Genomic DNA, 25671 nt, shown 5'->3' on the forward strand with positions numbered 1-25671 from the left:
TTTTTGAAAAGACGCGCTGGTCTTGGGAGAAAAAGTAGCAGTGGCAGTATTTGCTAGCGAGCCACAATTGCAAATCTGAAACAATTATAGTCAAAGGTAAGCTGTGGATGTATTATACTTCGCTCCAGAACAGAAGTCATGTTTATGATGTATTTTGCAACTCGCAGCACTTGCTGTTTTCGCTCGGAGGTGAGCTTCTATGACTCTTTGTTGACTGCTAATGTTAGCTAGCCACAACAAGGCACTACGGGCGACGACTACACGAGACATTCAAGTCGCCCTGTTCTTTATGTATACAACATATTTGTATATGTTCACTGCTTAAAATGTAACGTTGTCGAATGCAAGTAGTTAACTATGTTATTACTTATTAAGCTGGAGACTCTTACCTCCCTCACTAGCTTTAAGCACCAGCTGTCAGAGCAGCTCACAGATCACTGCACCTGTACATAGCTCATCTGTAAATAGCCCATCCAATCTACCCCATCCCCATACTGTATTTATTTATTTATCTTGCTCCTTTGCACCCCAGTATCTCAACTTGCACATTCATCTTCTGCACATCCTACCATTCCAGTTTTTAATTGCTATATTGTAATTACTTTGCCACCATGGCCTATTTATTGCCTTACCTCTCTTATCCTACCTCATTTGCACATGCTGTATATAGATTTTTCTACTGTATTATTGATTGTATGTTTGTTTATTCCATGTGTAGCTCTGTGTTGTTGTATGTGTCGAACTGCTTTGTTTTATCTTGGCCAGGTCGCAGTTGCAAATGAGAACTTGTTCTCAACTAGCCTACCTGGTTAAATAATGGTGAAATAAATAAAAATGACATCTGGCCACGCCCAATTCCACAAAGCCTGTGCTCTGCTCCACTCCATTGGAGTATATCAGAAACATCCTTCACCGTGGAGTTTAGTCAGCTAAAGCATCTTCCTTGTGATCTCTCTCTCAACTAGATCAATACACAATAAGAAGAGTCATGGACGTGTGCAGCCATGTCAAAGTGGTTGTTCGTGTGCGGCCAACTAATGACAATGAGAAGTGTGAGAACTTCAGAAATGTGGTCCAAGTTGTGGACAACCACATGCTAATATTTGACCCCAAGGAACAGCAAATTACATCTTTCGGGGGACCAAGAGTTCGAAACAGAGATGTCAACAAGAGAGCCAATAAGGACCTGAAATTTGTCTTTGATAATGTTTTTGGGGAGGATTCTTCTCAGGTGGATATCTTTGAGAACACCACTAAAAGGATACTTGATGGAGTGTTGAATGGCTTTAACTGTACAGGTAATAAAATATGCCTGAGCCTACTAATCTTTACAGGACTACACTGTCTGATTTAGTAGGCCTATGGCTATGTGCACATTGAGACAGATGTTGTGAAAACAGTGTTGCAAATAGCTTAATTTAAATTAATGTCATAGTACAGAGGACCATTATAGAAATAGTCATTAGTATACTACAGTAGCCTACATCTTTGTACCCCATTTATCAGTTAAATTCCAATAGATTTGGTGTCACATTTAAACCTACCAAAATCAGATTTATTTTAATTTGAAGTGGAAGTTTTGATCATGTTTAATTACTAATCCTTCTCTGAAACGTTGCAGTCTTCGCTTATGGCGCAACAGGAGCAGGAAAGACACACACCATGTTGGGCTCAAGCAATGACCCGGGTGTGATGTATCGCACCATGACAGAGCTCTTCAACCGTATGGATCAAGTCAAGGAAGAAAAAATATTCGATGTAGCATTTTCTTATCTTGAGGTGACTTTGGTTTTGTCTGTCTGATTTTACAAGTAATACATTTACACAGAAATCAAGGAATAATCTTCCTCCATCATACCTGGGAATTAAAGAAACACATTTTATTAATGAGCAATCAGAATTTAAATTGTCAATAGAAACCAGTCAAGTTTTTGTCATAACTGGTTTGCAGGTCTATAATGAGCAGATCCGGGACCTCTTGGCTAATGTGGGCCCTCTTGCAGTGAGGGAGGACCCCTCGAATGGAGTGGTTGTCCAAGGCCTTACTCTGCACCAGGTTAGTGATCGACAGGTTATTTGTTGTGTCTGTCAGGTGTGTTTGTTGTCCTTTTTTCCTTAGTTGAATGAATTTACATCTATTTTTAATGGATGTGTACTGATTTTATTTGTTTAAAAGTATTCATGTGACCTATTTTGTAGCCTAAGTCTGCTGAGCACATCCTTGAAGCTTTGGATTATGGCAATCGGAATAGAACGCAGCACCCCACTGACATGAATGCCACCTCGTCACGGTCCCATGCTGTATTTCAGGTAGGCTATTTCAATAGAGTGGCGTCATCTACCTTTCCTCCTTTACCAGACGGCAAGCAGGTTTAGTCACTGAACAGGTGAAGATGAAATTGTTGGGGTTCTTGTCCCACTAGATTTACTTGAAACAACAGGACAGGACGGCCAGCCTTAATCCAAATGTCCGTGTGGCCAAAATGAGCCTGATTGACCTCGCTGGCTCCGAGCGAGCAAGTGCCACTAACGCAAAGGGAGCACGTCAACGGGAAGGCGCTAACATCAACCGTTCACTCCTTGCCCTGGGAAATGTCATCAATGCTCTGGCTGACCCTAAGGTATGTGTAAAGCATCTTGATTCATGTTTCTTATTGAATATGAGAAATTATTCAAAGTAAATGTTTCTGCTCACAGAATTCAATATAATTCAAGAAGGTGGTTGATCTTTTGACAATAACACCCACAGGCATTTCTGTGAGACTCGTAAGCAATGTTGAGCAGGCCTTGGTGCTGCTACCTCACCACTGAGAATACACAAACTTATATCTAGATTTAACACTAAGACAGGTGTGTCAAACTAATTTTGCCCTGGGGGCCGCATGCGGTGTTCGAAGTCCAGAGGGACGCACTGAAATGTATATTTCCTTGCCATCAAAATTTGCTAAAGATAGTCCTCTATCCATCATTTTTGGAATTTTCAATGCTCCCGGATTGTCTGGCTTTCATTTATGGGATTATTAGCGAGCTGGACACAGTCAAGAAACTGTATGAATGTAGGATCATTATAATTTCTACACAGTTTTCATTTGGTTTTAGTCATTTTAAACTATTGAGTTCATTCCCCCCACACACTTTTATCCAAAGCGACTTAGTCATGTGTGCATAGATTTTATTTATGGGTGGTCCCGGTAATTGAACCCACTACTGTGGTGTTACAACTGATTATATATGTTTATCTCACCGGTGAATGGTGTTAGGGTTATCCCTTGCTGTTGTTCATTTTCGCTGTGCCAGCTGATTTCTGTGGTCACTGCATTTTTTTAAGATCATTTTTTTTCTTGTTGTGGATATTTAGGTCGGTCTAGTCTAATTTATTCTGCCTTCATTTAGTTTGTATGTTGTTTAATTGATTGCAATTTTACATCACACTGGCAGCAATACTCCCCTGCTCTGTCATTGCCAGAAAAAAAGTGAGCAGCTCCCTGTGACTCAAGGAGCCTTGCTTGGTCTGTTAGCAAGCCAAGTATTTGGGTAATATTTCATTCCAGTTGCATACATTAACCTGTCACTGAGTCTTCTTGGTTTACCACTGACCCTGGGGATTCCACAAGCAGGCCACTTGCATTTAGGAAATGCTGCACAAACATGCCACGCAGTACTGAAATGTATTTTTATTATGGCACCATTGTTCGCTGTAGGGAATGATACCTTGATGTCCCAGCTAGGACTGGTCCCATGGCCATGAATTGCAGTTGCACATTTAGCCTTTGTGGTTTTCTCCATTGGCCCATTTCCTCTCTCTCTCAGGCTGTTTCTCTGTACATTGTAAATCCTGCTCTGACGAAAGACTAACTCTGCTTAATTGGGACAACCTCCTTTTAGCTGCAAACTTTGAGCTCCCATAGGATCAGCTGGAAATATAAGGGTTTCCTGATTCCAGATGTAGGTTTCGGCCAGGGAGAACAGCTGGGCAGCCCATTGCAGATCACTTTTCCTCTGCAAGTTCCTGGTAATTCCTGCCATTTGAATCTCCATGCGACTGTGACTCACCTGAACAGATGTAATGTACTCAAGACGCATCTGTGCCATTAGTGAAGCCAGGCTGAATTCAGACATAGCACATTCACACCAGCAGAAGATAATGTGCTTGGGCGTTTTCATATTCTATAGAAATGAAAGGTATCTGTCTGCCAGGAAACTGTTTATGGAAACAAATAGTTACTGTCTACCAAAGTAAAAATAAGAATGTGTATATACAAAACATTAAGAATACCTTCCTAATATTGAGTTGCACCCCCTCAATTTGTCAGGGCATGGTGTCGAAAGCGTTCCACAGGGATGCTGGCCCATGTTGACTCCAATGGTTCCCACAGTTGGCTGGATGTTCTTTGGGTGGTGGACCATTCTTGATACACACAGGAAAATGATGAGCATGAAAAACCCAGCAGTGTTGCAGATCTTGACACAAACGGGTGTTTCCTGGCACCTACTACCATACCTCGTTCCAAGGCACCTAAGTATTATGCCTTGCCCATTCACCCTTTGAATGGCACACATACACAATCCATCTGTCAATTGTCTCAAAGCTTAAAAATAATTATTTAACCTGTCTCCTCACCTTCATCTACTCTGATTTTGAAGTGGATTTTACAAGTGACTTCAATAAGGGATCGTAGCTTTCACCTGGTCAGTCTGTCATGGAAAGAGCAGGTGTTCTTAATGTTTTGTACATTCAGTGTATGACTTCTAAAACGGCCCCATATACAGCATTATTAGTGTGTTGTCCCATTGTCACTGGACATTTACTGTATGAGTCCCAAGGGGTCATAGGACTGTGGTCAATTGCATTTTAACGCAAGCAAGTTGGAATGAATTGGTATAAATAAAAAAGCATTTATGTTCTCTGTGGTTTGTCAGACCTTTACCAATCCCAAACCTGAATGTGTAGGCCTAACCTTTTCCTGTTTTGCACTTTTACTCTTTTCTCAGGCTAATGTTGCTTTTGCTTTATTTATTTTAGCAGAGTAAGAAAGCCCACATACCATACAGGGACAGCAAGCTAACACGACTCCTTAAAGATTCTCTTGGCGGGAACTGCAGGACGGTCATGATCGCCAACATTGGCCCCTCCTCCAAATCTTATGACGACACCCACAACACACTGAAATACGCCAACAGGGCCAAAGAGATCAAATCATCGGTCAGTAAACTACTCACCCATCCCAACAATGTTATAGGATTTACTTAGGCCTCTTTGGCCGTGCTCTCCTTAGTGTACCTTAATTTGTAATAAACTCTGTTTTTAAAAGCCAAACATGAGTTCAGAGGTGGTTTTGATAGTGAAACATGGCATTTCTTACAATATTTCTGTTTGTAATGCCTCTCTTTCTCCTTCCATACATTTTTACATGAATCTACCTGTTCTTTAGCTCAAGAGGAATGTTGTCAGCTTGGACAGTCACATCGGCCAGTATGCAGTGATATGTGAGAGTCAGAGAGAAGAGGTAATATAAGACAAAGCACCAATCTCTACTACACAGACTGGAGGCCCTTAGGTTCCGAAAATGTGTGGACATACATTTCACATTTTATCAACAGTTTATGCCATTTCAGATCGTTCAGTTGAAGAAGTTGTTGAAAGAGTATGAGGAGAGGAAGATGGACCCTCTTGTTCCTGGAGGCTCTAATACCATCTCCAGTCAGAACCAAACAGAGATTCACAAGTAGGTACTTGTTTCTTGAACCAATGTGCATGCAACAACCGAAAGGCAAAACTTGTATTTATACAGTAATACAAGTTCTGTTATGCGTAATATGCAACCACACTTGAGTGTCCTTTAAACTTGTATACTTTAATTGAAATCCATAGATAATTTATAATGTTGAGGGGAAGTACAAAGCCCAAGGACCTGGGCTTTGGGTGGAGAGTTTGCTCTGGAATTTTGATATGGGAAGCTGTGAGCCACATAAAAAATAAAACTACACATATAATATATCGATATTAGTTAAAAACGTCCTTCCTTCACTCCCCTCCAAGCGCTGCAGTGGCGTCTGTTTAAAAAGGGAGAGAGGGAAAGGGAAGGGGGGGGAGGAGCTGAATGAGTCTCATTCCCACGCATTTCATTCACCGGCATCAGAATTCACAACTCGCACAATGTGAGGCTCTGAAGAGAGGCAGCATGCTTCTCACACAATTAAAAATTCATCAGTCTGGCAAGGCCACGGCGGCTCCTACGTCACAGGGGTTACATTGGAGAGTGCAGTCACATCTCAGCGGCTGCTCTCCACTGTCTGTTTATTTATTTACCTGCATATCCCTCTTCCTTTACCAGAATGAGACATTGTTGCAAGGCCTCTGCCTTATTGGATGAAAGCTGCTGAGGGTGATCCAGGGCAGCTGCCTGATTTGAACACTGTTCAACCTGTTGAGTTGTAAAATAACATGACATAGTATTTTTACTTGGCAAACACTGAACATTTTTGGGCAAACACTGAAATTTTTTATTTTTATAAACCTTTGCCCTCCATTATTAAGCAAAGACTCCATTTAACAATAACTGGCTGGTTGCCCCTATTTCTGGACAGGGTGTCAGAGTCCCTACAGAGCATTTTCTCCAGCCGTACTCAGATCAGGAGGGAGCACCTTGTTCTGGAGCGGCAGCTGAAGGAGAACGAGTTACGTCAGCGCCACAGCGAGGAGTGCAACCAGCAGGCCCAGCTCTTCGGTGCCAAAGACAAGACTGAGAAGGTCTGAAAAAGACCCTGCTTATCACCATGTCATTTTAGCCAGAAAATGGTCCCAGAAGGAGCTTGTCTTTTATGATGTACCAGTGATAGATGGATGTTTAAAGTGCATACACTCCTTTGTCATATCCCAATCTGATAGGCTCTGTTGTTGAATAGGCCACCTGCAAGCACGAGCGCAAGCTGGCTTCCCTGCTCACACAGCAGCAGCACATCTGTAAGAGGCTGAAGGAGGCTGAGCTGCGCTTCCTTGAGAACGACGGCTGGCTGCACCGCGTGGAGAATGACGTGAAGCTACTGGGACAGGACTCCCATCCACCAGTGGTGAGGCAACTGCTGGAGGGGTCAGGAGATATGGTAGAGCTTGACCCAGGGGTGGTGTTAGAGTGGTGTGGTATATGGGTTATTATGTTCATGTACTGGTAGGGGAGATGTAGAGGAAGATGGTCCCTCCAGGATTCCGTGATCGTGTTTTTTGTGTTTTTTTTACTAAATCAACAATTCCATGCATATTATGTGAGGGCTTGCAGATTTGACCAATCACCACAGTATTTCTGCATAAAACAGTAAAAACAAGGCTACATTATCGCATAAAGCTGACCCATCACTGCCGTACAAAAAGAGGGCTCGCAATTCAAATCAAATTGTATTTGTCACATGAAGAGCTTATTTACAAGCTCTTAACCAACAATGCTGTTCAAGAAATAGAGTTAAGAAAATATTTACTAAATAAACGAAAGTTTTTTTTTTTTTTTTTTTAAGTTACACAATAAATAACAGTAACTAGGCTATGTACAGGGGGTACCGGTACCGAGTCAATGTGCGGGGGTACAGGTTAGTCGAGGTAATTTGACCATATAGGTAGGGGTAAAGTGACTATGCATCGATAATAAACAGCGAGTAGCAGCAGTGTAAAAACAAAAGGGAGGGGGTCAATGTAAATAGTCCGGGTAGCCATTTGATTAAATGTTGAGCAGTCTTATGGCTTGGGGGTAGATGTTAAGGGGCCTTTTGGACCTAGACTTGGCACTCCGGTACTGCTTGCTGTGCGGTAGCAGAGAGAACAGTCTATGACTTTAGTGACTGGAGTCTTTGACAATTTTTTGGGGCCTTCCTCTGACACTGCCTAGTATATGGGTCCTGGACGGCAGGAAGCTTGGCCCCAGTGATGTACTGGTCCATACGCACTACCCTCTGTAGCATCTTCGGTCAGATGCCGAGCAGTTGCCATACCAGGCGGTGATGCAACCGGTCAGGATGCCCTCGATGGTGCAGCTGTAGAACTTTTTGAAGATCTGGGGACCCATGCCAAATCTTTTCAGTCTCCTGAGGGGGGGAAAAGGCATTGTTGTGCCCTCTTCACAAGTTTCTTGGTGTGTTTGGACCATGATAGTTTGTTGGGTATGTCCACAATCAGTTCCTTTGTCTTGCTCACGTTGAGGGAGAGGTTGTTGTCCTGGCACCACACTGCCATGTCTCTGACCTGCTCCCTATTGGCTGGCCATCGTTGTCGTGATCAGGACTACCACTGTTGTGTCGTCGGAAAACTTCATGATGGTATTGGAGTCATGCTTGGCCACGCAGTCGTGGGTGAACAGGGAGTACAGGAGGGGACTAAGCATGCACCCCTGAGGGGCCCCCGTGTTGAGGATCAAGCCACACGTCAACACACACTTTTTTTCCCCTCGTCAGTGCATTGTTGCCCCGCAAATATCACAGAAAATCCTCACAAAATCCTGGAGGGATTGGGAAGATTTATTGACAATGCTGCTAATTGTAAGCTACCTAAACTGAGCCATATTTTTGGTTGCTGGATCAGATCCATATAATAAACGAATTGCTAATTATACGTTGAAATGGTTCTACTTATAGTTAAGGTGAACTATCCCTTTTAAATGTTGTTTTTCATCTCCCAGAGAACATTTTAGAAGGGATGGGAACGTGTCACAGGAATTTTACTCTATGCAACCTTTTGTTTTTTTAACTTTTGGTTTGTTTGTTTTTGCAAATACGTCTCAACTGTTGTGACAGTTTGTTTTCTTCCATCTGTTCTCCTGGTAATTAGAACTGTTTATTTTATTGCTCTTGTTCACTGGTGGATGATTAAGGTGAGTGGATCAATGATCTTTACGCATCCCTCACACAGCCAGTTACCTAAACCATGTAGATGTTTTTTTTCCTCTTTCTCATCCCTCTTCTAGGAAGTGGCACAGAACAATGATTCATCCGCTTGTCAAATGTTCTCTGCTGTCGTTTCGTATACTCTTTTACGTCAGAGGTGGATGACAGCTTTTTTTTTTTTACCCAGAAGACAGGTTCTCAGAGATGAAGCATGGCACAAAATAAACCCCTCAAGACTCATTGTCTTGTGCGTCACTGATGACTCCCTGCCAGCTTGTTCTCTAGCTGTGGTCAGGGTTACTCAATATGTTCCCTCATGGTCATTTCACCAGCTCTTCCACTTTCCCCTTTCCCCCTCAGGTACTCCAGAAGGACCTTCGCTGCCACAGGCTCCAGCTACAGGTAGAGGATCTCAAGCAGCACATTGAGCAAATGACCCACCTCATCGGCATCCAGGACCAGGAGAATAAACAGACTAAAAAGTAGGTCATTTTTCTTTTACAGGGTTAAACACGTAATGTTGTCACCATACCAACATTTGGACTTCGATACCGATATTCATTGTAGTATTTGATACTCTTTACCCCAGCAATACAGTGGAAAAATACTTCACTTCCTGTGTAAAACATGTGGCCAAGCCAACGCTCCAGCCGGAGAGCTACTGCGTGTGCAGGCTTTTGTTCCTGTTGAGCAGCTGATTGCTGGAGTCTGATATGCTACAGCAGGGCTGGAACAAAAGCCTGGAATTACATATCAGAGTTGAATCATCCACCTGTATCCATTGAAGACAGAGAGTGGAAATGCAGTGATATTACCATAAGATGGCCTTAAGTCTTAAAGGGGTTTGTTAGACTTTTCAGACCTGTAAAGTGGACTTAATCCACTTTACAACATCTGTTGTACAGATATTGCTACATGTTTTAGAAGGTATTTTCAGGCCTAATCCTACATGAATGGGCAAATATGGTCAGGTAGACACAGGCATATTAAGATGGAAATGATATTAAATAATATTTATGAATAATTGAGTATGAGTAGTGACTCGCACTGTACTATGTGAGTATGAATGGCTGTGTGCCATCCATACCTGTGTCGAACAATACCTCCAGAGAATGTACAGTGTCGTTGTTGGTTACTTATATGACTTAGTGAATAGAGAGTATTAGTCTTTTGAATTATACTATACTCGGTGTTGCATACATATGCAACAAAATTAACTTTGGCACCTTTTACACTATAAATTGTGATACTGACTCAACAGAACATCTTTTAAGCCTGAGTTTCATGCTTTCTTCTGTTCAGAATGGTGCACATGCTGCTGCCTGCATACAGCAGACAGTACTGGACGCTGAGGGGGTTGGGCCTGGTCACAGCTGCCGACGAGGCTGAGAACCAGGACCTGGAGCACCTGGTCCTCAGGGAGAGGGGTGTGGTGTGGGCCGATCAGGAGAAGGCAGGGGAGCAGAAGGACGAGGAGACCCAGGCTGAGGGTTCCAGGCTTAGGCCAGAGCTCGCGCCCATCCTATCATTTTCACACCTCATCTGTCCCCATCAAAACAGTCCCTGCAGTAGTAAGTCATGACTTCACACCTTAGTTGTCTTAAAAAACGCAGAATTAGCTTCAACTCCCTGTGACAACAGTGACATGTAATTCCCACCTGAGGGGTATACTACCATGCCCATTCTTTCTAGAAAATCTAAATATATTTTGCCAAGTTAGCTGGCCATTGATCTTGCTTTGTAGTATAATCTCCTGGTCCACTGTTTAATCATCTATTGTAGTGCTTTATTTTCAGGCCACCAGTGGCCATACAGCAATATCTGGTGGCCCTGGGCTATTGGGCTCTATTTACTATTGATCATGGGAGCCTACACACACAGGAGCCACCATTCTCCAGGTCCTATCACACCCTGTATAACCCAGCACCAGTGCGCCATCAGGCCTCCTTTCATGACATTCAGCCCCTAGGAGACAATGGAGCGTGAACCAAAGCTGGCCAGCAATACTTAATTACTATGTTGCTGTCCATCAAATGTCAGCAGGTGCACCCCGCACCTGTCCCCGTCACATGCTTGTTTCCCTGTATCTTTTATTTTGTATTTTTGGCCAATGTCCACTTGTGCTTGTAGTTGAGTGATATCCTGTAATTTGACCCCCCTTTTACACGCCATGAGCACAAATGTATGATACCAGATCTGTTTGTTCTATTCCCTCCGTTTTCACCTTGCAATGACTATCCTGAAGACTACTGTTATTAATTATTTAAAGCTACATATATTGAAAGGCCCAGTGTAGTCAAAAATGTGATTTTCTGCATTTTTATATATGTATGTATGTATGTATGTATGTATGTATGTATGTATGTATGTATGTATATATCCACACTATGAAATTGTAAAAATTACGATAATTCCCTTTTAGTTTAAGAAAAGACTGCCTAAATCTCTGCCTGTTTTGGTGGGATAGCATTTTGGCCTGCCTGGTGACATCACCAAGTGGTAAATTAGTTAATAAGAAAGAGTTCCAAACCTCTCTGCCAATAACAGCTAGTTTTCCCTTCCCCATTCAGGCCACCCCCAGACAGTCCTAGAAAACTTCTTGCTTGAGAAATTGCTCTTTGCTAAGAAGCTATTTTTGTTTCTTTGTTTTCAATTTAAATGGTTAAAATCAAGGTAAGGAACTTACTTGTTACCCATGAAATGATTTCATATTTTGATAAAAATGGCTGCATTGAACTTTTAACCCCTTACACTTGTGGGAATTAGATAGGGATAGAGCTAAATGTAAATGTTTCTTACAGAAAAAGAAAAAAATATGAAAATGTATAACCATGGTAGAAATGTAAAGGGAACAGTGGAGATTATGGGAAAATGATTAGTCTTAAGGTTAGGCCAACTGTTCAGCTGACACAAGACTCAATCCAAACATTACACCGTTGATTTTATGTGCGTTTTTAAATTTACTGTAATTATTTGCCGCATTTGTTTTTTTAACAAAATCCGAAAATTCTCCCCACAGTAAAATGCTAAGAATATTCTTGGGAAATTTGAGATAAGTGCAACAAAAGACAAAAACATTACATAGGTTTGAGTGGGAGGTCTAACTGATGTTTCCAAGTGGTCACACACCTCAAGTGTGCACAGTTCCAAATTAATTTCAATGCAGTTTTATGACTCAGAAGTCCTCAACTATACATCGCTTTTTTGAGCTCTCTTTAGGAATTAGAGCAAGCACACTTGTAGTTGTTTTATCTGGAATACAGCCCTGCATCCTCACCTTTACACAATTATTGTTGCTTACACAATCCAAAAAACTGTCCATTTTTATAAATCACAATCTGGGTCAGGTGGGTGAAATTTGAGCGCTTGTTCTATTGCCAATATGAGTAGCAAAATTATAAAATAGGATCTTAGTGTTAGGCTTTCACAAAGCAATTCAGAGAAACAGATTGTCATTTTGTGTGCAGGGAATGGATTCATGAGTAAATTCAAATGCGTGGTCTGCTGCAAATACAACAAACCAGCTCATTCTGTTCAGGACAACCCAGGGTATAACGCCATGTTATCTTGTAACTGTACATCAAACATAGTAATCATAAATGTTGACAATGTATATTACATGAGTTTTATGATATGTGAAGTGCATGCTTGTATGACATCAAAGCGGTATTTATTATAATCCTTAGCGTCTCATCTTTCAAAATACATCCTTGCAATTTACAGCATTTCCCTCACTCAGACAGAACATTTTCTAAAGTTGCCCAATTAGCGGGAGGGATGGGGGCCACTTTTTGTTGTGTACGGTGCTCAAGTTCAGAATGGCTTTCAGTCAAAATCCATACAGAGCTGTGAAGTGCAGAGCCTGAGATCTGACATCATGTATAGCATGTTACTGTACAACCATTACGTTCCAATTTAGGAGCTTATCAATGTCCAAATCTGCCATTTTCATCCCATATGCGGATACAAGTGTAAAGGGCTATCCATTCTTTAACCAGGCAAGTGTACAACAGATTCTGCTGCGCAGTTCATGATGACTATTCACATTTGCCACAGCCAAATGCTGAGACACGATTGTGTCTGTTCTATTGATAACTGTGCAGGCTGAGCTGTGATGCTAGTCATGCTGTGTGTTGTGTTGATAACTGGGGGGGTGGCATGGTATTCATGAAGGAGGCTGTGTTGTTGAACATACTGTTGTCTGTCACTCAGGTGCTGAGAAACATAAGAGGAGAGTCTCGCTGCGCCTTCAACCCAATCCATCATCGAAAGGTAAACCTGTCTTTACTCTCCCTCAGGCCTGCTAACCTGGTCATTAATCTAACAGCTTGCCACATGGAATCCTTCATAGTGACAGTCAGAGGGGATCAAATATGTCCATCAAAGTCATCACTCCTGTGGTAAAAGCTCTGTTTCAGCTGTTAATTGTTCATCAGCAATTTCAGTTGTGATAAAACTGGTTTCAGGATTCACTAGTATAAACTTGGGGTGTTAACAGAGAAGGCTTGTTTCAGAAGACCACAAAGACTGGAATGGTTAAAATAATGAACTGGCAATATTAAACATCCCCACTGTAGTGGTCAAACTGAAGTGTGACCATGAGTGGTATTGATCTGTGGATTAAGTGTTTTTTTTATTGTTTTATTCCCACTGATCACTGGTGTTTAGTGTAACAACTTAGTTTCCCTTCTGCCATCCTCAAGAGATGATGGGACATCAATTGGCACTTCAACTGATTCTTAAACGAGGAAAAATAAAATAGGCAATCTGTAAATAAACTACAAAAAGTATTCCGACATGAAATAGAATTTGATTTCCAGTTGTGCAGCACTGCGGACTTTCTGGTCTGGAACTAAAGATATTTTGTGAAAATGAAATGACACTTGAGACCCCTTTAGAGAAAGAAAAGGACTGGGAAAACCTTTAGGGAAGTATGTGAAATATGGCCGTCCAAATTGTCTGTAATGATATTTTCTGCTGAACAGGTGGTCTACATTTGATTGAAACACATTGTGGGAAACGTCAGCTACAGTTTTAAAGAAAACAACACCAGATGACCACAGCGCAACAGGAAATTGCTTAAATATTTTTTTTTTTAAACTTTTTACTAGAGCTGCCACAATTACCGTTTAACCGTCATGAAAATAAAATAACCCTCATAACAGTTTTAAAATGTGTTTTTTGTGGAACAGCTGACTGAAGACTGGACGGCCGGGCATTTGTGCAGTTGAGTCTGTTTCTGCGGTAACATTGACTGTTAATAACAGTGTGATAACTTTCTTGCTCTTTGCCGAAACAAGCAAGGTGTTGTAGAAAACCGGCAGCAGCACATGCAGTCAGGAGCAGAGCAGAGGAGAAGATGTGTGTATTTTATTTTGCTATTCGAGCTGTGATCACGGTCATTTGGCTGACCAATATCCGTCATCCAAAATTCCATGAGTGTCATAGCCCTACTTTTTGCATGTCTTATCGACTTAAGAATGTCTTTTTGTGAATTACATGAATGTCCTTAACTTAAGGGTTTATCATAGTCCAAAACCGGCACACATATACACTGCAGTTTTCTAGAATATTGGACCGTTAGCTTTCATACTTTTCTCATTCTGAGTGCAGCTCAAGCGGTTTCTCCAATTGTCAACACATTCAAATGAATAGAGGATGCGTACCGGAGACGCGTTGGTTGGGAATTGTAGGGAGGTGTGTGTTCGGGCTTTGTGTCCCCTGCAGATGGCGGTCTCAGAGCCAGGTAGCTATGTCACAATGGGACACTGGACTATCGCTTCTGTGGACTATGATTTCCGCTTTTGATATGAAATAAGATCTTGTCCAAATCATGTTACCTGTTCGTGTGAAATCTTTGTTTTATTCTGTGTTTGTGTAACTAGCATCAGAGCTTGATAACAATTGAGTATGGCGATCCTCCCTCTCCAACCTTTTTATTACCGCACCATCTCTAAGTGGATACGAGGGCAGGTCACCACACATGACCCTCTCAATAGGGTTCTGCACCCCGCCAGTCCAATGCCTTGTACCCATCCCTTTATCTCCCTTCAGCACAGGATGGCCCACACAATTTCAATCACTCTTCTCTCTCTCTCTCCCCTGCAACCTCGTTCTGTGCCAGTCTTACTTTTTCCTGCTCGATCACTCTCTCCCTCCTTGCCCCCCTCCCCCTTTCCTCCATATTTTGTACTCAGTCAATCCAGCATCCAGCCCTCCCAACCCAGCCTGCTTAAACCTCATTCATGAAAATGTAAATTCACTGCAGGGAAAAGAAGGTAGGCAAGGCAAGCGTAAACGCCCTGCCCCGTCAGCAAGAACAGCAGCAGCGCTATAAAGAGGGAGGCAGCAGCCAAGCGACCCTAATACGGCGCTGTCTCCACCAGAAATAGCACCTCATGCATGTATTAATCCTACAAGCCAAAAATATGTGATTGAAAGAACTTGGCTGCAATTTATTGCCGGGCCAGATCTCCGTCAGAGAAGCAGTACCATTTATCACTGTCCCCTCATCCTGCCTTGCTATCTGAGCTGTGACTCAAATTCCCTAAATATTGCATTCTGCTCTTCACATGAATAAATAGGTCCATTAATCTTCTATATCTCCTCCTCCCTTTTATGATACGCAAATATGTTGTTAAAAATGTGAGCATTGTCACTTAAAAGCTTCTACATTAAACAATTTAGTTGGTTGTTCTATTTTGTCTGTGGGGGGGGGGGTTAGAGTAGGCAAATTGATATGTCAAATCCACTACCACACAGCTCACATTTCTGGGAATTGCCTCCTCCTCAGTAAAATGTAGTAGGTAGGAAGCGGAGTCACATGGCTGTGGTCAGCAGCATGTAAATGATGCAGCCGCAGTGTCTCACTGCAACAAGTGTCTGCCTCCTCGTGCTCTGATGCAACGTGCTCTCCACTTTACTCTTACACGCCAGCTTTTAAACTCTAACAACCCTGCTTACGTTCTTTTGGTGACATAATCCTCAATCTCAGCCAGGTTTTATCATAGTCTACCTATTCTCGTAAAACATTATATTTATTCATGTTAATACGTTTAAGCTCTTATTACATAATTAAATCCCAAAGTTCTATTCATAACATTTAGGCCGGTTAATGGAAGACATATATATTAAAACGACTGGTGTATATTAAAAATGAATTATGTAGCCTATATCAATTATTCCCATTTAATCAGTTGTATGTAAAGTTAGTTGTATCTAAGTTAGTCTTGATCAAATGACCAATAATTAACAGTATGTAGTGTGTATGACTCATCCTCACTGATGACTAATATGGTGATCCATTCAGTGTAGCTGTATCCTTTATACGACAGGTTTCTAAGCGTGTGAGTCATCCAGTATGGCTAGTGATTTGTGAACCACTTATACCATGAAATAACTTAGGACTAATCATAGGATAATCATAGGATATGTCTACTCCTGCTTTGCCGGTCATAAGTTGTTTTCCCTCATTCCTTGCTTTGTGTTCCATAAGGATTTTATGTGGCCTTGTTATGTTTGCTTGATTGGTTAAAGGTCCAATGCAGCAGATTTTATCTCTATATCAATTCATTTCTGGATAACAATTAAGTCATCTTACTGTGATTGTATTCCATAAAAATTGTCAAAAAGAAGCAAAAATAGCTTCTTATCGAAGAGCAATTTCTCAAGCAAGAATTGTTCTAAGACTGTCTGGGAGAGAGAGTTCCAAACCATTCTGCCAATAACAGCTAGTTTTCCCCTCCCCACTCAGTCCACTCAGACACTCAGACTGAGTGGGGAGGGGAAAACTAGCTGTTATTGGCAGAATGGTTTGGAACTCTCTTATTAGTCTATTAACTTTTACCGCCTGGCGATGTCACAGGGCAGGCCAAAACTCCATCCCACCAAAACACTCTTAAATTTCTGTCTTTTCAAACAGCTCTTATTAAACAGTTATTCCAACCTCATAGTGTGGAAGTATACACTGAGTTTACAAAACTGTATGAACACTGACCAGACTGACCAGGTGAATCCATGTGAAAGATATAGTCCCTTATTGAATCCACTTCAATCACTGTAGATGAATGGGAGGAGACTGGTTAAAGAAGGATTTATGAGACAATTGAGACATGGCTTGTGTATGTGTGCCATTGGGGCTGAATAGGCAAGATAAAAGATTTGAAGTGGCAGTGGTCTAAGGCACTACATCGCAGTGCTAGCTGCGCCACTAGAGATTCTGGGTTTGGGTCCAGGCTCTGTCGAAGCCGGCCACAACCAGGAGACTCAAGGGGCAGTGCACAATTGGCCCAGCGTCATCCGGGTTAGGGGAGGGTTTGGTCAGCAGGGATGTCATTGTCCTATCGCACACTAGCGACTCCTGTGGCGGGCCAGGCGCAGTACACTCTGAAAATCGTGTTTTTGACTGCACTGGGCTTTTAAGTCCTGGTTTCTTTGAAACATCAAATTATATTTTTCTTTTGCCTTACTCGATTTGATTCATTTTCTTCTTTCCCCTACTTAGCCACCTTCCATGTCACAGTAGCTGGGCTTGTCGGGACTGGTGAAACTCAATTTGTGGGCATGAATGTGTCCCGGCCCTTACTCCCTTACACCTCTGATTAATGTCTGCACTGTGTAAAGGTCACCAGGTTCACTTTCTTTGGCTACCTCTACACTTCTCCAACTGCCAAAAGATGAGAACCCATATTAGGCATACTGCAGACATGGACTTCTCCTTTCTGTTTTTACATGGTAGTGATAATCTGTCTTATTTTTATACCGTCGCCAACTAAGATCTATTCAGATGTGATTGATTTTCTTAAAATATGATTATGGTGCTCTAACACAGGGGTCAAAGTTCTCAAGAGGGTGATTATTTGGGGTATAAAATAACACTCCAGACCACACGAATGTCTAAGACTAGATAGAATGTATGTAGAAATTGTAATGGACATACAGTTGAAGTTGGATGTTTACATACACCTTCGCCAAATAAATTTCAACTCAGGTTTTCACAATTCCTGACGTTTAATCCTAGTAAATATTCCCTGTTTTAGGTCAGTTAGGATCACCACTTTATTTAAAGAATGTGAAATGTCAGAATAATAGTAGCGAGAATGATTTATTTCAGCTTTTATTTCTTTCATCACATTCCCAGTGGGTCAGAAGTTTACATACACTCAATTAGTATTTGGTAGCATTTCCTTTAAATTGTTTAACTTGGGTCAAACGTTTCGGGTAGCCTTCCACAAGCTTCCCACAAGAAGTTGGGTAAATTTTGGCATATTCCTCCTGACAGAGCTGGTGTAACTGAGTCAGGTTTGTAGGCCTCCTTGCTCGCACACGCTTTCAGTTCTGCCCACACATTTTCTATAGGATTGAGGTCAGGGCTTTGTGATGGCCACTTCAATACCTTGACTTTGTTGCCCTTAAGCCATTTTGCCTCAACTTTGGAAGTATGCCCTGGTCTTTGTCCATTTGGAAGATCCATTTGCGACCAAGCTTTAACTTCCTGACAGATGTCTTGATGTTGCTTCAATATATCCACCTAATTTTCCTGCCTCCTGATGCCATCTATTTTGTGAAGTGTAGCAAAGCACCCCCACAACATGATGCTGCCACCGCCGTGCTTCACGGTTGGGATGGTGTTCTTCGGCTTGCAAGCGTCCCCTTTTTTCCTCCAAACATAACGATGGTCATTATGGCCAAACAGTTCTATTTTTGTTTCATCAGACCAGAGGACATTTCTCCAAAAAAGTATGATCTTTGTCCCCATGTGCAGTTGCAAACTGTGGTCTGGCTTTTTTATGGCGGTTTTGGAGCAATGGCTTCTTCCTTGCTGAGCAGCCTTTTAGATTATGTCGATATAGGACTCGTTTTACTGTGGATATAGATACTTTTGTACCTGTTTCCTCCAGCAGCTTCACAAGGTCCTTTGCTGTTGTTCTGGGATTGATTTGCACTTTTCGCACCAAAGTACGTTCATCTCTATTAGACAGAACGCGTCTCCTTCCTGAGTGGTATGATGGCTGCGTGGTCCTATGGTGTTTATACTTGCGTACTATTGTTTGTACAGATGAACGTGGTACCTTCAGGCATTTGGAAATTGCTCCCAAGGATGAACCAGACTTGTGGAGGTCTACAATTATTTTTCTGAGGTCTTGGCTGATTTCTTTTGATTTTCCCATGATGTCAAGCAAAGAGGCACCGAGTTTGAAGGTAGGCCTGAAATACATCCACAGGTACACCTCCAATTGACTCAAATGATGTCAATAAGCCTATCAGAAGCTTCTAAAGCCATGACATCATTTTCTGGAATTTTCCAAGCAGTTTAAAGGCACGTAAACTTCTGACCCACTGGAATTGTGATTTAAGTGAAATAATCTCTCTGTAAACAAGTAATAATCTGTCTAAGTCAACTAAGTGTATGTAAACTTCCAACTTCAACTGTATGTACCGCTATTTATTTATTTCTTGTTGCAGGTATGCTTATGCCACCATGGATCCCCCTAGCGGTTTTGTGTTTATTTTGACAGTCGTGGGGGGCAGCTAACAATGCATCGACCCAATAAATGCATTCATAAGTAATGGGGCCTGTGTATAGTGGATACACAGGTCACAGAGGTTTGGGTAGGCATATGGAACAATTGTAGTGCTTTGTAATGCAGCGCTGGAAATAAAACTAGCTCTCTTGTCTGAGGCCAGTTCAGAGTTGGCGAGTTGTGGAGTGGTTGAAAAACGAGTTTTAATGCCTCCAACCTAAGTGTATGTAATCTTCTGACTTCAACTGTATCTATTTTCAAATAACTGCTCTTTTTCATGACCGTAAATCGATTTAGATAAATCGGTCATTAAAAAATCTGTGCTGACCTCCGTTGAATTTCGAAATCCCCATGTGGACCTCGAGCCAAAACGTTTGTCATGGGATTTAAAAAAATAAATAATAATAATCCCTGGGCCATGTATGACGTTGCTATGACGAACTACTGCTACCTGTCCCAGACCTGCTGGAACCCTGACCTGTTCACCGGACGTGCTACCTGTCCCAGACCTGCTGTTTTCAACTCTTTAGAGACAGCAGGAGCGGTAGAGATACTCTCAAAGATCGGCTATGAAAAAGCCAACTGACACTTACTCTTGAGTTGCTGACTTGTTGCACCCTCGACAACTACTGTGATTATTATTATTTGACCATGCTGGTCATTTATGAACATTTGAACATCTTGGCCATGTGCTGTTATAATCTCTACCTGGCACAGCCAGAAGAGGACTGGCCACCCCTCATAGCCTGGTTCCTCTCTAGGTTTCTTCCTAGGTTTTGGCCTTTCTAGGGAGTTTTTCCTAGCCACCGTGCTTCTACACCTGCATTGCCAGCTGTTTGGGGTTTTAGGCTTTGTTTCTGTACAGCACTTTGAGATATCAGCTGATGTAAGAAGGGCTATATAAATACATTTGATTTGTTAGTGAATACCCACATGCTGAAGCCGACAGCCTACTGTGATTTAGACTGGATAATGCATTCTTATCTTGCACTTGAGCTCAAACTAGTGAACCAAGTAGCAAGGCCTCACCAACCACTAACAGAAAAAGTGTTCTGGCTGAACATGATGGACCCTGTTCAGGGAGAAGCAAGTTTATAGAACGCTCCCATATAACTGTGTGCAGAACAGATGTGACTGTTTGTCAAATAAAATATAGAACTCTTTACCTTTTTATATCCGCAACATTCCAAAGGTCTTAACACAGTGAATACATTCAAGGTGTATACACTTCCATGTAAGTGCTTGGTGGAGGATGTTTCTAAATTACTTTACAGAAATGTTTTATTTTTTTATTTTTTATAGAAGTCAGGGTTGAGGTCAATTCAATAAGTGATTTGTAGAGCTAGGCCTAAATTGAAAAATCCTCTAATTGTCAATTCGCAGTACATGGATTGGACTGTATTGAAATGGAATTGACCTTGATGAAGTGTGTTGTGTAACTTGATAGCAATTTATTTGATCATGCATAGGCCAAACTTTGTTAGGTTCTTTGTGGCTTCTTCATAAAAAATTAATCCTATTGATGTTGTTTTCTAGGCCCAGCGGCCCAGGTGACAGTGATGGAACCCATTCCCAAGAAACCTACCAGGAGGAAGCTGGCAGTGTCTCCACCAAACCCTGGGAGTGTTGTCTCCACCTCAGCGCAGGTTCCCATGGTCCTCCAGGAGGTCTTAAGACAGGAGGGGATGTTTCCACTGCTCTACACTCCAGAGGCCAGTGGTACACTCAACAGGCCTTCACTCCTGCCTCTCCAGCACTCTGCAGTCAATGACCCCAACATGACATTTGACATTGAAGATGAAGACAATGAAGCAGCTCTTGCCAATGCTGCCGTCGTCCTTTACCAATGTAGCCCCAATCTTCAAGCGGAGTCTTCGTGCCCCTTGAGTCCAAGCCAACAGCAGGCTCCCCAAGCCAATGACATGAGCAAACCCCCCAAAAGGTGGGTGTGGTATTGTCAAAGATGGTCATCATACTCCGTCACTTCAACAGTCCAGTTTAATATTAGCTGCTGAACAATGTAAAACAGTGCATATATTCATAGATTAAGACTTTCTCAGTATAATTCATTTTTTTGCCTCTCTTACTATTACAACAATTCACATTTTTATTTTACACATTTTGTCCCAGGAGACAGACTGGCAGAAATTGTATTAGGGTTCGAGCCCCTCCAGGTACTTATTTCTAAACCTTGAGCTCCCTTTCCTTGTCTCTTAAGTTTTAGGTACGAGCAAGTGGCAGTGAGAGAGCTCAGAATTGTCTAACGTAACAGAGTGCTGTACTCATTCCAGTCTGTTTATTTGAATTGGTCACATGTAAGAGACTGTTCAAATATTGAGAAGGAAATTGCCTGACTTGTTGTTTCCCGCAGACTGACGATACCGTCTCTGTTGGACATCCGACATGGCAAGACCTACATGGCCATGACTTCGGCTGTGCAGGGCAAACGCAAAATGAATTGGTAAGTGTGGTTGTGACAGAAATGTATTTTGAGTATTAGTGAAGGATCAGGGAAGGAAGTGTTGTGCTGCTCAGACATTAACACATTTCATCTCTTGTGTTTCCATCTCCCCCTGTAGCAGCAGCAGAGAGCAGGAAATCCTTTCAGCACCCAAGCGCATAAAGCAGGACCCCACAGTAGTAGCAAGCAGACCACTAAGAGTGCGTCGTTTTGCTGGTGAGTGCAACAATACCAGTATTTCTCCCCTGAAGTGACCCAGAGAAAGAGTGTAGTTTGCTTTAATTTGCTATTTATAAAAATATATGAAATGTGTGGCTATTTCCCCCTCTAAAATCTCCATGTTCAATTCAGTTAGTGGTGCTTACACTCAGAGCTTATGCCTACATCTGTCAGCTGCAACACAAAGTTCAGGGCAGGGCCAGGCCAGAATATGCTTCTTTTTATATATATATACACTGCTCAAAAAAATAAAGGGAACACTTAAACAACACAATGTAACTCCAAGTCAATCACACTTCTGTGAAATCAAACTGTCCACTTAGGAAGCAACACTGATTGACAATAAATTTCACATGCTGTTGTGCAAATGGAATAGACAACAGGTGGAAATTATAGGCAATTAGCAAGATACCCCCAATAAAGGAGTGGTTCTGCCGGTGGTGACCACAGACCACTTCTCAGTTCCTATGCTTCCTGGCTGATGTTTTGGTCACTTTTGAATGCTGGCGGTGCTTTCACTCTAGTGGTAGCATGAGACGGAGTCTACAACCCACACAAGTGGCTCAGGTAGTGCAGCTCATCCAGGATGGCACATCAATGCGAGCTGTGGCAAGAAGGTTTGCTGTGTCTGTCAGCGTAGTGTCCAGAGCATGGAGGCGCTACCAGGAGACAGGCCAGTACATCAGGAGACGTGGAGGAGGCCGTAGGAGGGCAACAACCCAGCAGCAGGACCGCTACCTCTTCCTTTGTGCAAGGAGGAGCACTGCCAGAGCGCTGCAAAATGACCTCCAGCAGGCCACAAATGTGCATGTGTCTGCTCAAATGGTCAGAAACAGACTCCATGAGGGTGGTATGAGGGCCCGACGTCCACAGGTGGGGGTTGTGCTTACAGCCCAACACCGTGCAGGACGTTTGGCATTTGCCAGAGAACACCAAGATTGGCAAATTCGCCACTGGCGCCCTGTGCTCTTCACAGATGAAAGCAGGTTCACACTGAGCACGTGACAGACGTGACAGAGTCTGAAGACGCCGTGGAGAACGTTCTGCTGCCTGCAACATCCTCCAGCATGACCGGTTTGGCGGTGGGTCAGTCATGGTGTGGGGTGGCATTTCTTTGGGGGGCCGCACAGCCCTCCATGTGCTCGCCAGAGGTAGCCTGACTGCCATTAGGTACCGAGATGAGATCCTCAGACCCCTTGTGAGACCATATGCTGGTGCGGTTGGCCCTGGGTTCCTCCTAATGCAAGACAATGCTAGACCTCATGTGGCTGGAGTGTGTCAGCAGTTCCTGCAAGAGGAAGGCATTGATGCTATGGACTGGCCCGCCCGTTCCCCAGACCTGAATCCAATTGAGCACATCTGGGACATCATGTCTCGCTCCATCCACCAACGCCACGTTGCACCACAGACTGTCCAGGAGTTGGCGGATGCTTTAGTCCAGGTCTGGGAGGAGATCCCTCAGGAGACCATCTGCCACCTCATCAGGAGCATGCCCAGGCGTTGTAGGGAGGTCATACAGGCACGTGGAGCCCACACACACTACTGAGCCTCATTTTGACTTGTTTTAAGGACATTACATCAAAGTTGGATCAGCCTGTAGTGTGGTTTTCCACTTTAATTTTGAGTGTGACTCCAAATCCAGACCTCCATGGGTTGATAAATTGGATTTCCATTGATTATTTTTGTGTGATTTTGTTGTCAGCACATTCAACTACGTAAAGAAAAAAGTATTTAATAAGATTATTTCTTTAATTCAGATCTAGGATGTGTTGTTTAAGTGTTCCCTTTATTTTTTTGAGCAGTATATATATATATATATATATATATATATATGCCTGTTATGAAGGACACTTATTTTCATTTTAAGGATTTTGTTTGGCTTTTGGACAAAATTGCATAATTTGGTTTCTCATCCGATTGCATACTTTTGGTGTGATGTGTATTAGACAGCAATTTGTTTTATTGTTCGATTTATGCATGTTCAGTAATCTAAAAATAACCAACTTAAAAAATATATTTTTTAATTATAATGGGATTTTTCACACTGCAAAGGAAAAACATTCAATTTGAAGCTCTCCATACAGACGGGGGCTCTATCTAAGCATTGTGTTTCTCCTTAGGGTCAGAGGAGAACGAGCCCAGAAGAGTTATGAGGAGTGTTTCTGAGGGGAATCTCCACCTCATGGATGTTCAGAGGAAAAAGTCCATATTCTATAAAACCTCCCAGAAATTCAAGAGTGTGACAAAGAGGATGTGAGGCCTGCTTTTGACCAGATGTTGCTGATGTCATGTAGAAATTAGGGAATCGTGTGTAGATATGGAGAGAGAAATTAAGTCCTATGGATTTCTTGGATAGTTTTTGCTTGAATTGTGTATGATTCTGAACTTGTTCTTAGTTTTATTTTTGGTTTTAGAATTCATGTTTTTAATTTTTATTTCCTTTGTTAACATTTGTTGTACAGATAATTTGCTATTGTTATTTAGTAATAAAATGTTTAGATAACTCTTTATGTATGTGGCTGGTTTTATCATGAATAATTCAACTCGTCCAATCATTTTTTCTCGAATAGTTCATTTCTGGGCTTTTCCCTGTTTAGTGTACATATATTTCCTTTCAATGTAAAATTGAACAGAAGGGGTAGATTGAGTTATCAGACATACAGTTTTACTGTCAAGTCATGTGAATGCTGTTGACATGGAGACGTGTGATGTTTGTTCATTCTGCTTGTAACCCATCTGTATAGGGAAACTCATTCACCTGTGGAACTTTTTTCACTGTTCAATATCAGGCTACATATCATAAACAGAAATGTAGGGCTCATAAAATATTAGGTCAGAATGTTGAACAGTGTTAAGAATTCCAACTCACTGAGAGCTGTATTGAGCCCCATCTAGTTGCCGCTCTTAAGTAAATACATTTGTTTTCGACCAGCTTTAACAATAGGTGTTGTACATGCACTTTGATACCAGCTCTCCTTTGTAATGGCTGTATATATCTTCAAAGAAAATATCTGACCTACATTATGTTTGGACAGAAGCCAACTCATCACTTTAAATTCAGTCTTTCAGTTGCACAGCATCCAATGTGATCTTTATTTTTAGCCAGGAAGTTAATGCCAGGTGCACAGATGGGTAGTCTACCTGTGCTGAGCACATGCCCTCCCAACCGCTGAGTGCCCTTTTGGGTGGTGGTATACAGTGCCTTCAGGAAGTATTCACACACCTTGACTTTTTCCAATATTTGGTTTTGTTACAGCCTGAAGTTAATGCATACATTTTGAATTTCTGTCACTGGTCTACACACAATACCCAATAATGTCAAAAAGGAATTATGTTTTTAGAAATGTTTACAAATTAATTAATGAAAAGCTCATGTCTTGTTATGGCAAACCTAAATAAGTTCATGAGTAAACATGTGCTTAATAAGTTGCATGGACTCACTCTACAATAATAGTTTTTACAAATTTTAAATGACTACCCCATCTCTGTACCCCACACATACAATTATCTGTCAGATCCCTCAGTTGAGCAGATTCAACCACAAAAACCAGTGAGGTTTTACAATGGTTCGCAAAGAAGGGCACCTATTGGTAGATGGGT

General features: G+C 42.0%; 1 protein-coding gene across 3 annotated transcripts; it reads left to right on the forward strand.

Moving 5' to 3' along the window:
* LOC106587484 (kinesin-like protein KIF18A) lies at nucleotides 1–24581 on the forward strand. Of its 3 annotated transcripts, none has more exons than XM_014175909.3 (18): nucleotides 1–96; nucleotides 966–1298; nucleotides 1622–1779; nucleotides 1952–2056; nucleotides 2200–2310; nucleotides 2424–2621; nucleotides 5024–5203; nucleotides 5433–5507; nucleotides 5617–5726; nucleotides 6589–6751; nucleotides 6907–7071; nucleotides 9229–9350; nucleotides 10171–10439; nucleotides 13081–13140; nucleotides 20928–21333; nucleotides 21763–21852; nucleotides 21971–22068; nucleotides 24192–24581. In XM_014175909.3, the coding sequence occupies exons 2-18, from the start codon at nucleotides 989–991 to the stop codon at nucleotides 24326–24328; spliced, it is 2757 nt and encodes a 918-aa protein (XP_014031384.2). In that variant the 5' UTR covers nucleotides 1–96; nucleotides 966–988; the 3' UTR covers nucleotides 24329–24581. The 3 variants fall into 3 exon arrangements, with proteins under 3 accessions (XP_014031384.2, XP_014031382.2, XP_014031383.2); XM_014175907.3 differs by having other exon boundaries at nucleotides 64–189; XM_014175908.3 differs by having other exon boundaries at nucleotides 64–189; nucleotides 5027–5203.
* Nucleotides 24582–25671: the final 1090 nt, after the last annotated feature.

Source organism: Salmo salar, chromosome 26, assembly GCF_965601325.2.
Source record: "Salmo salar chromosome 26, fSalSal1, whole genome shotgun sequence".
Lineage (NCBI taxonomy): Eukaryota > Metazoa > Chordata > Actinopteri > Salmoniformes > Salmonidae > Salmo > Salmo salar.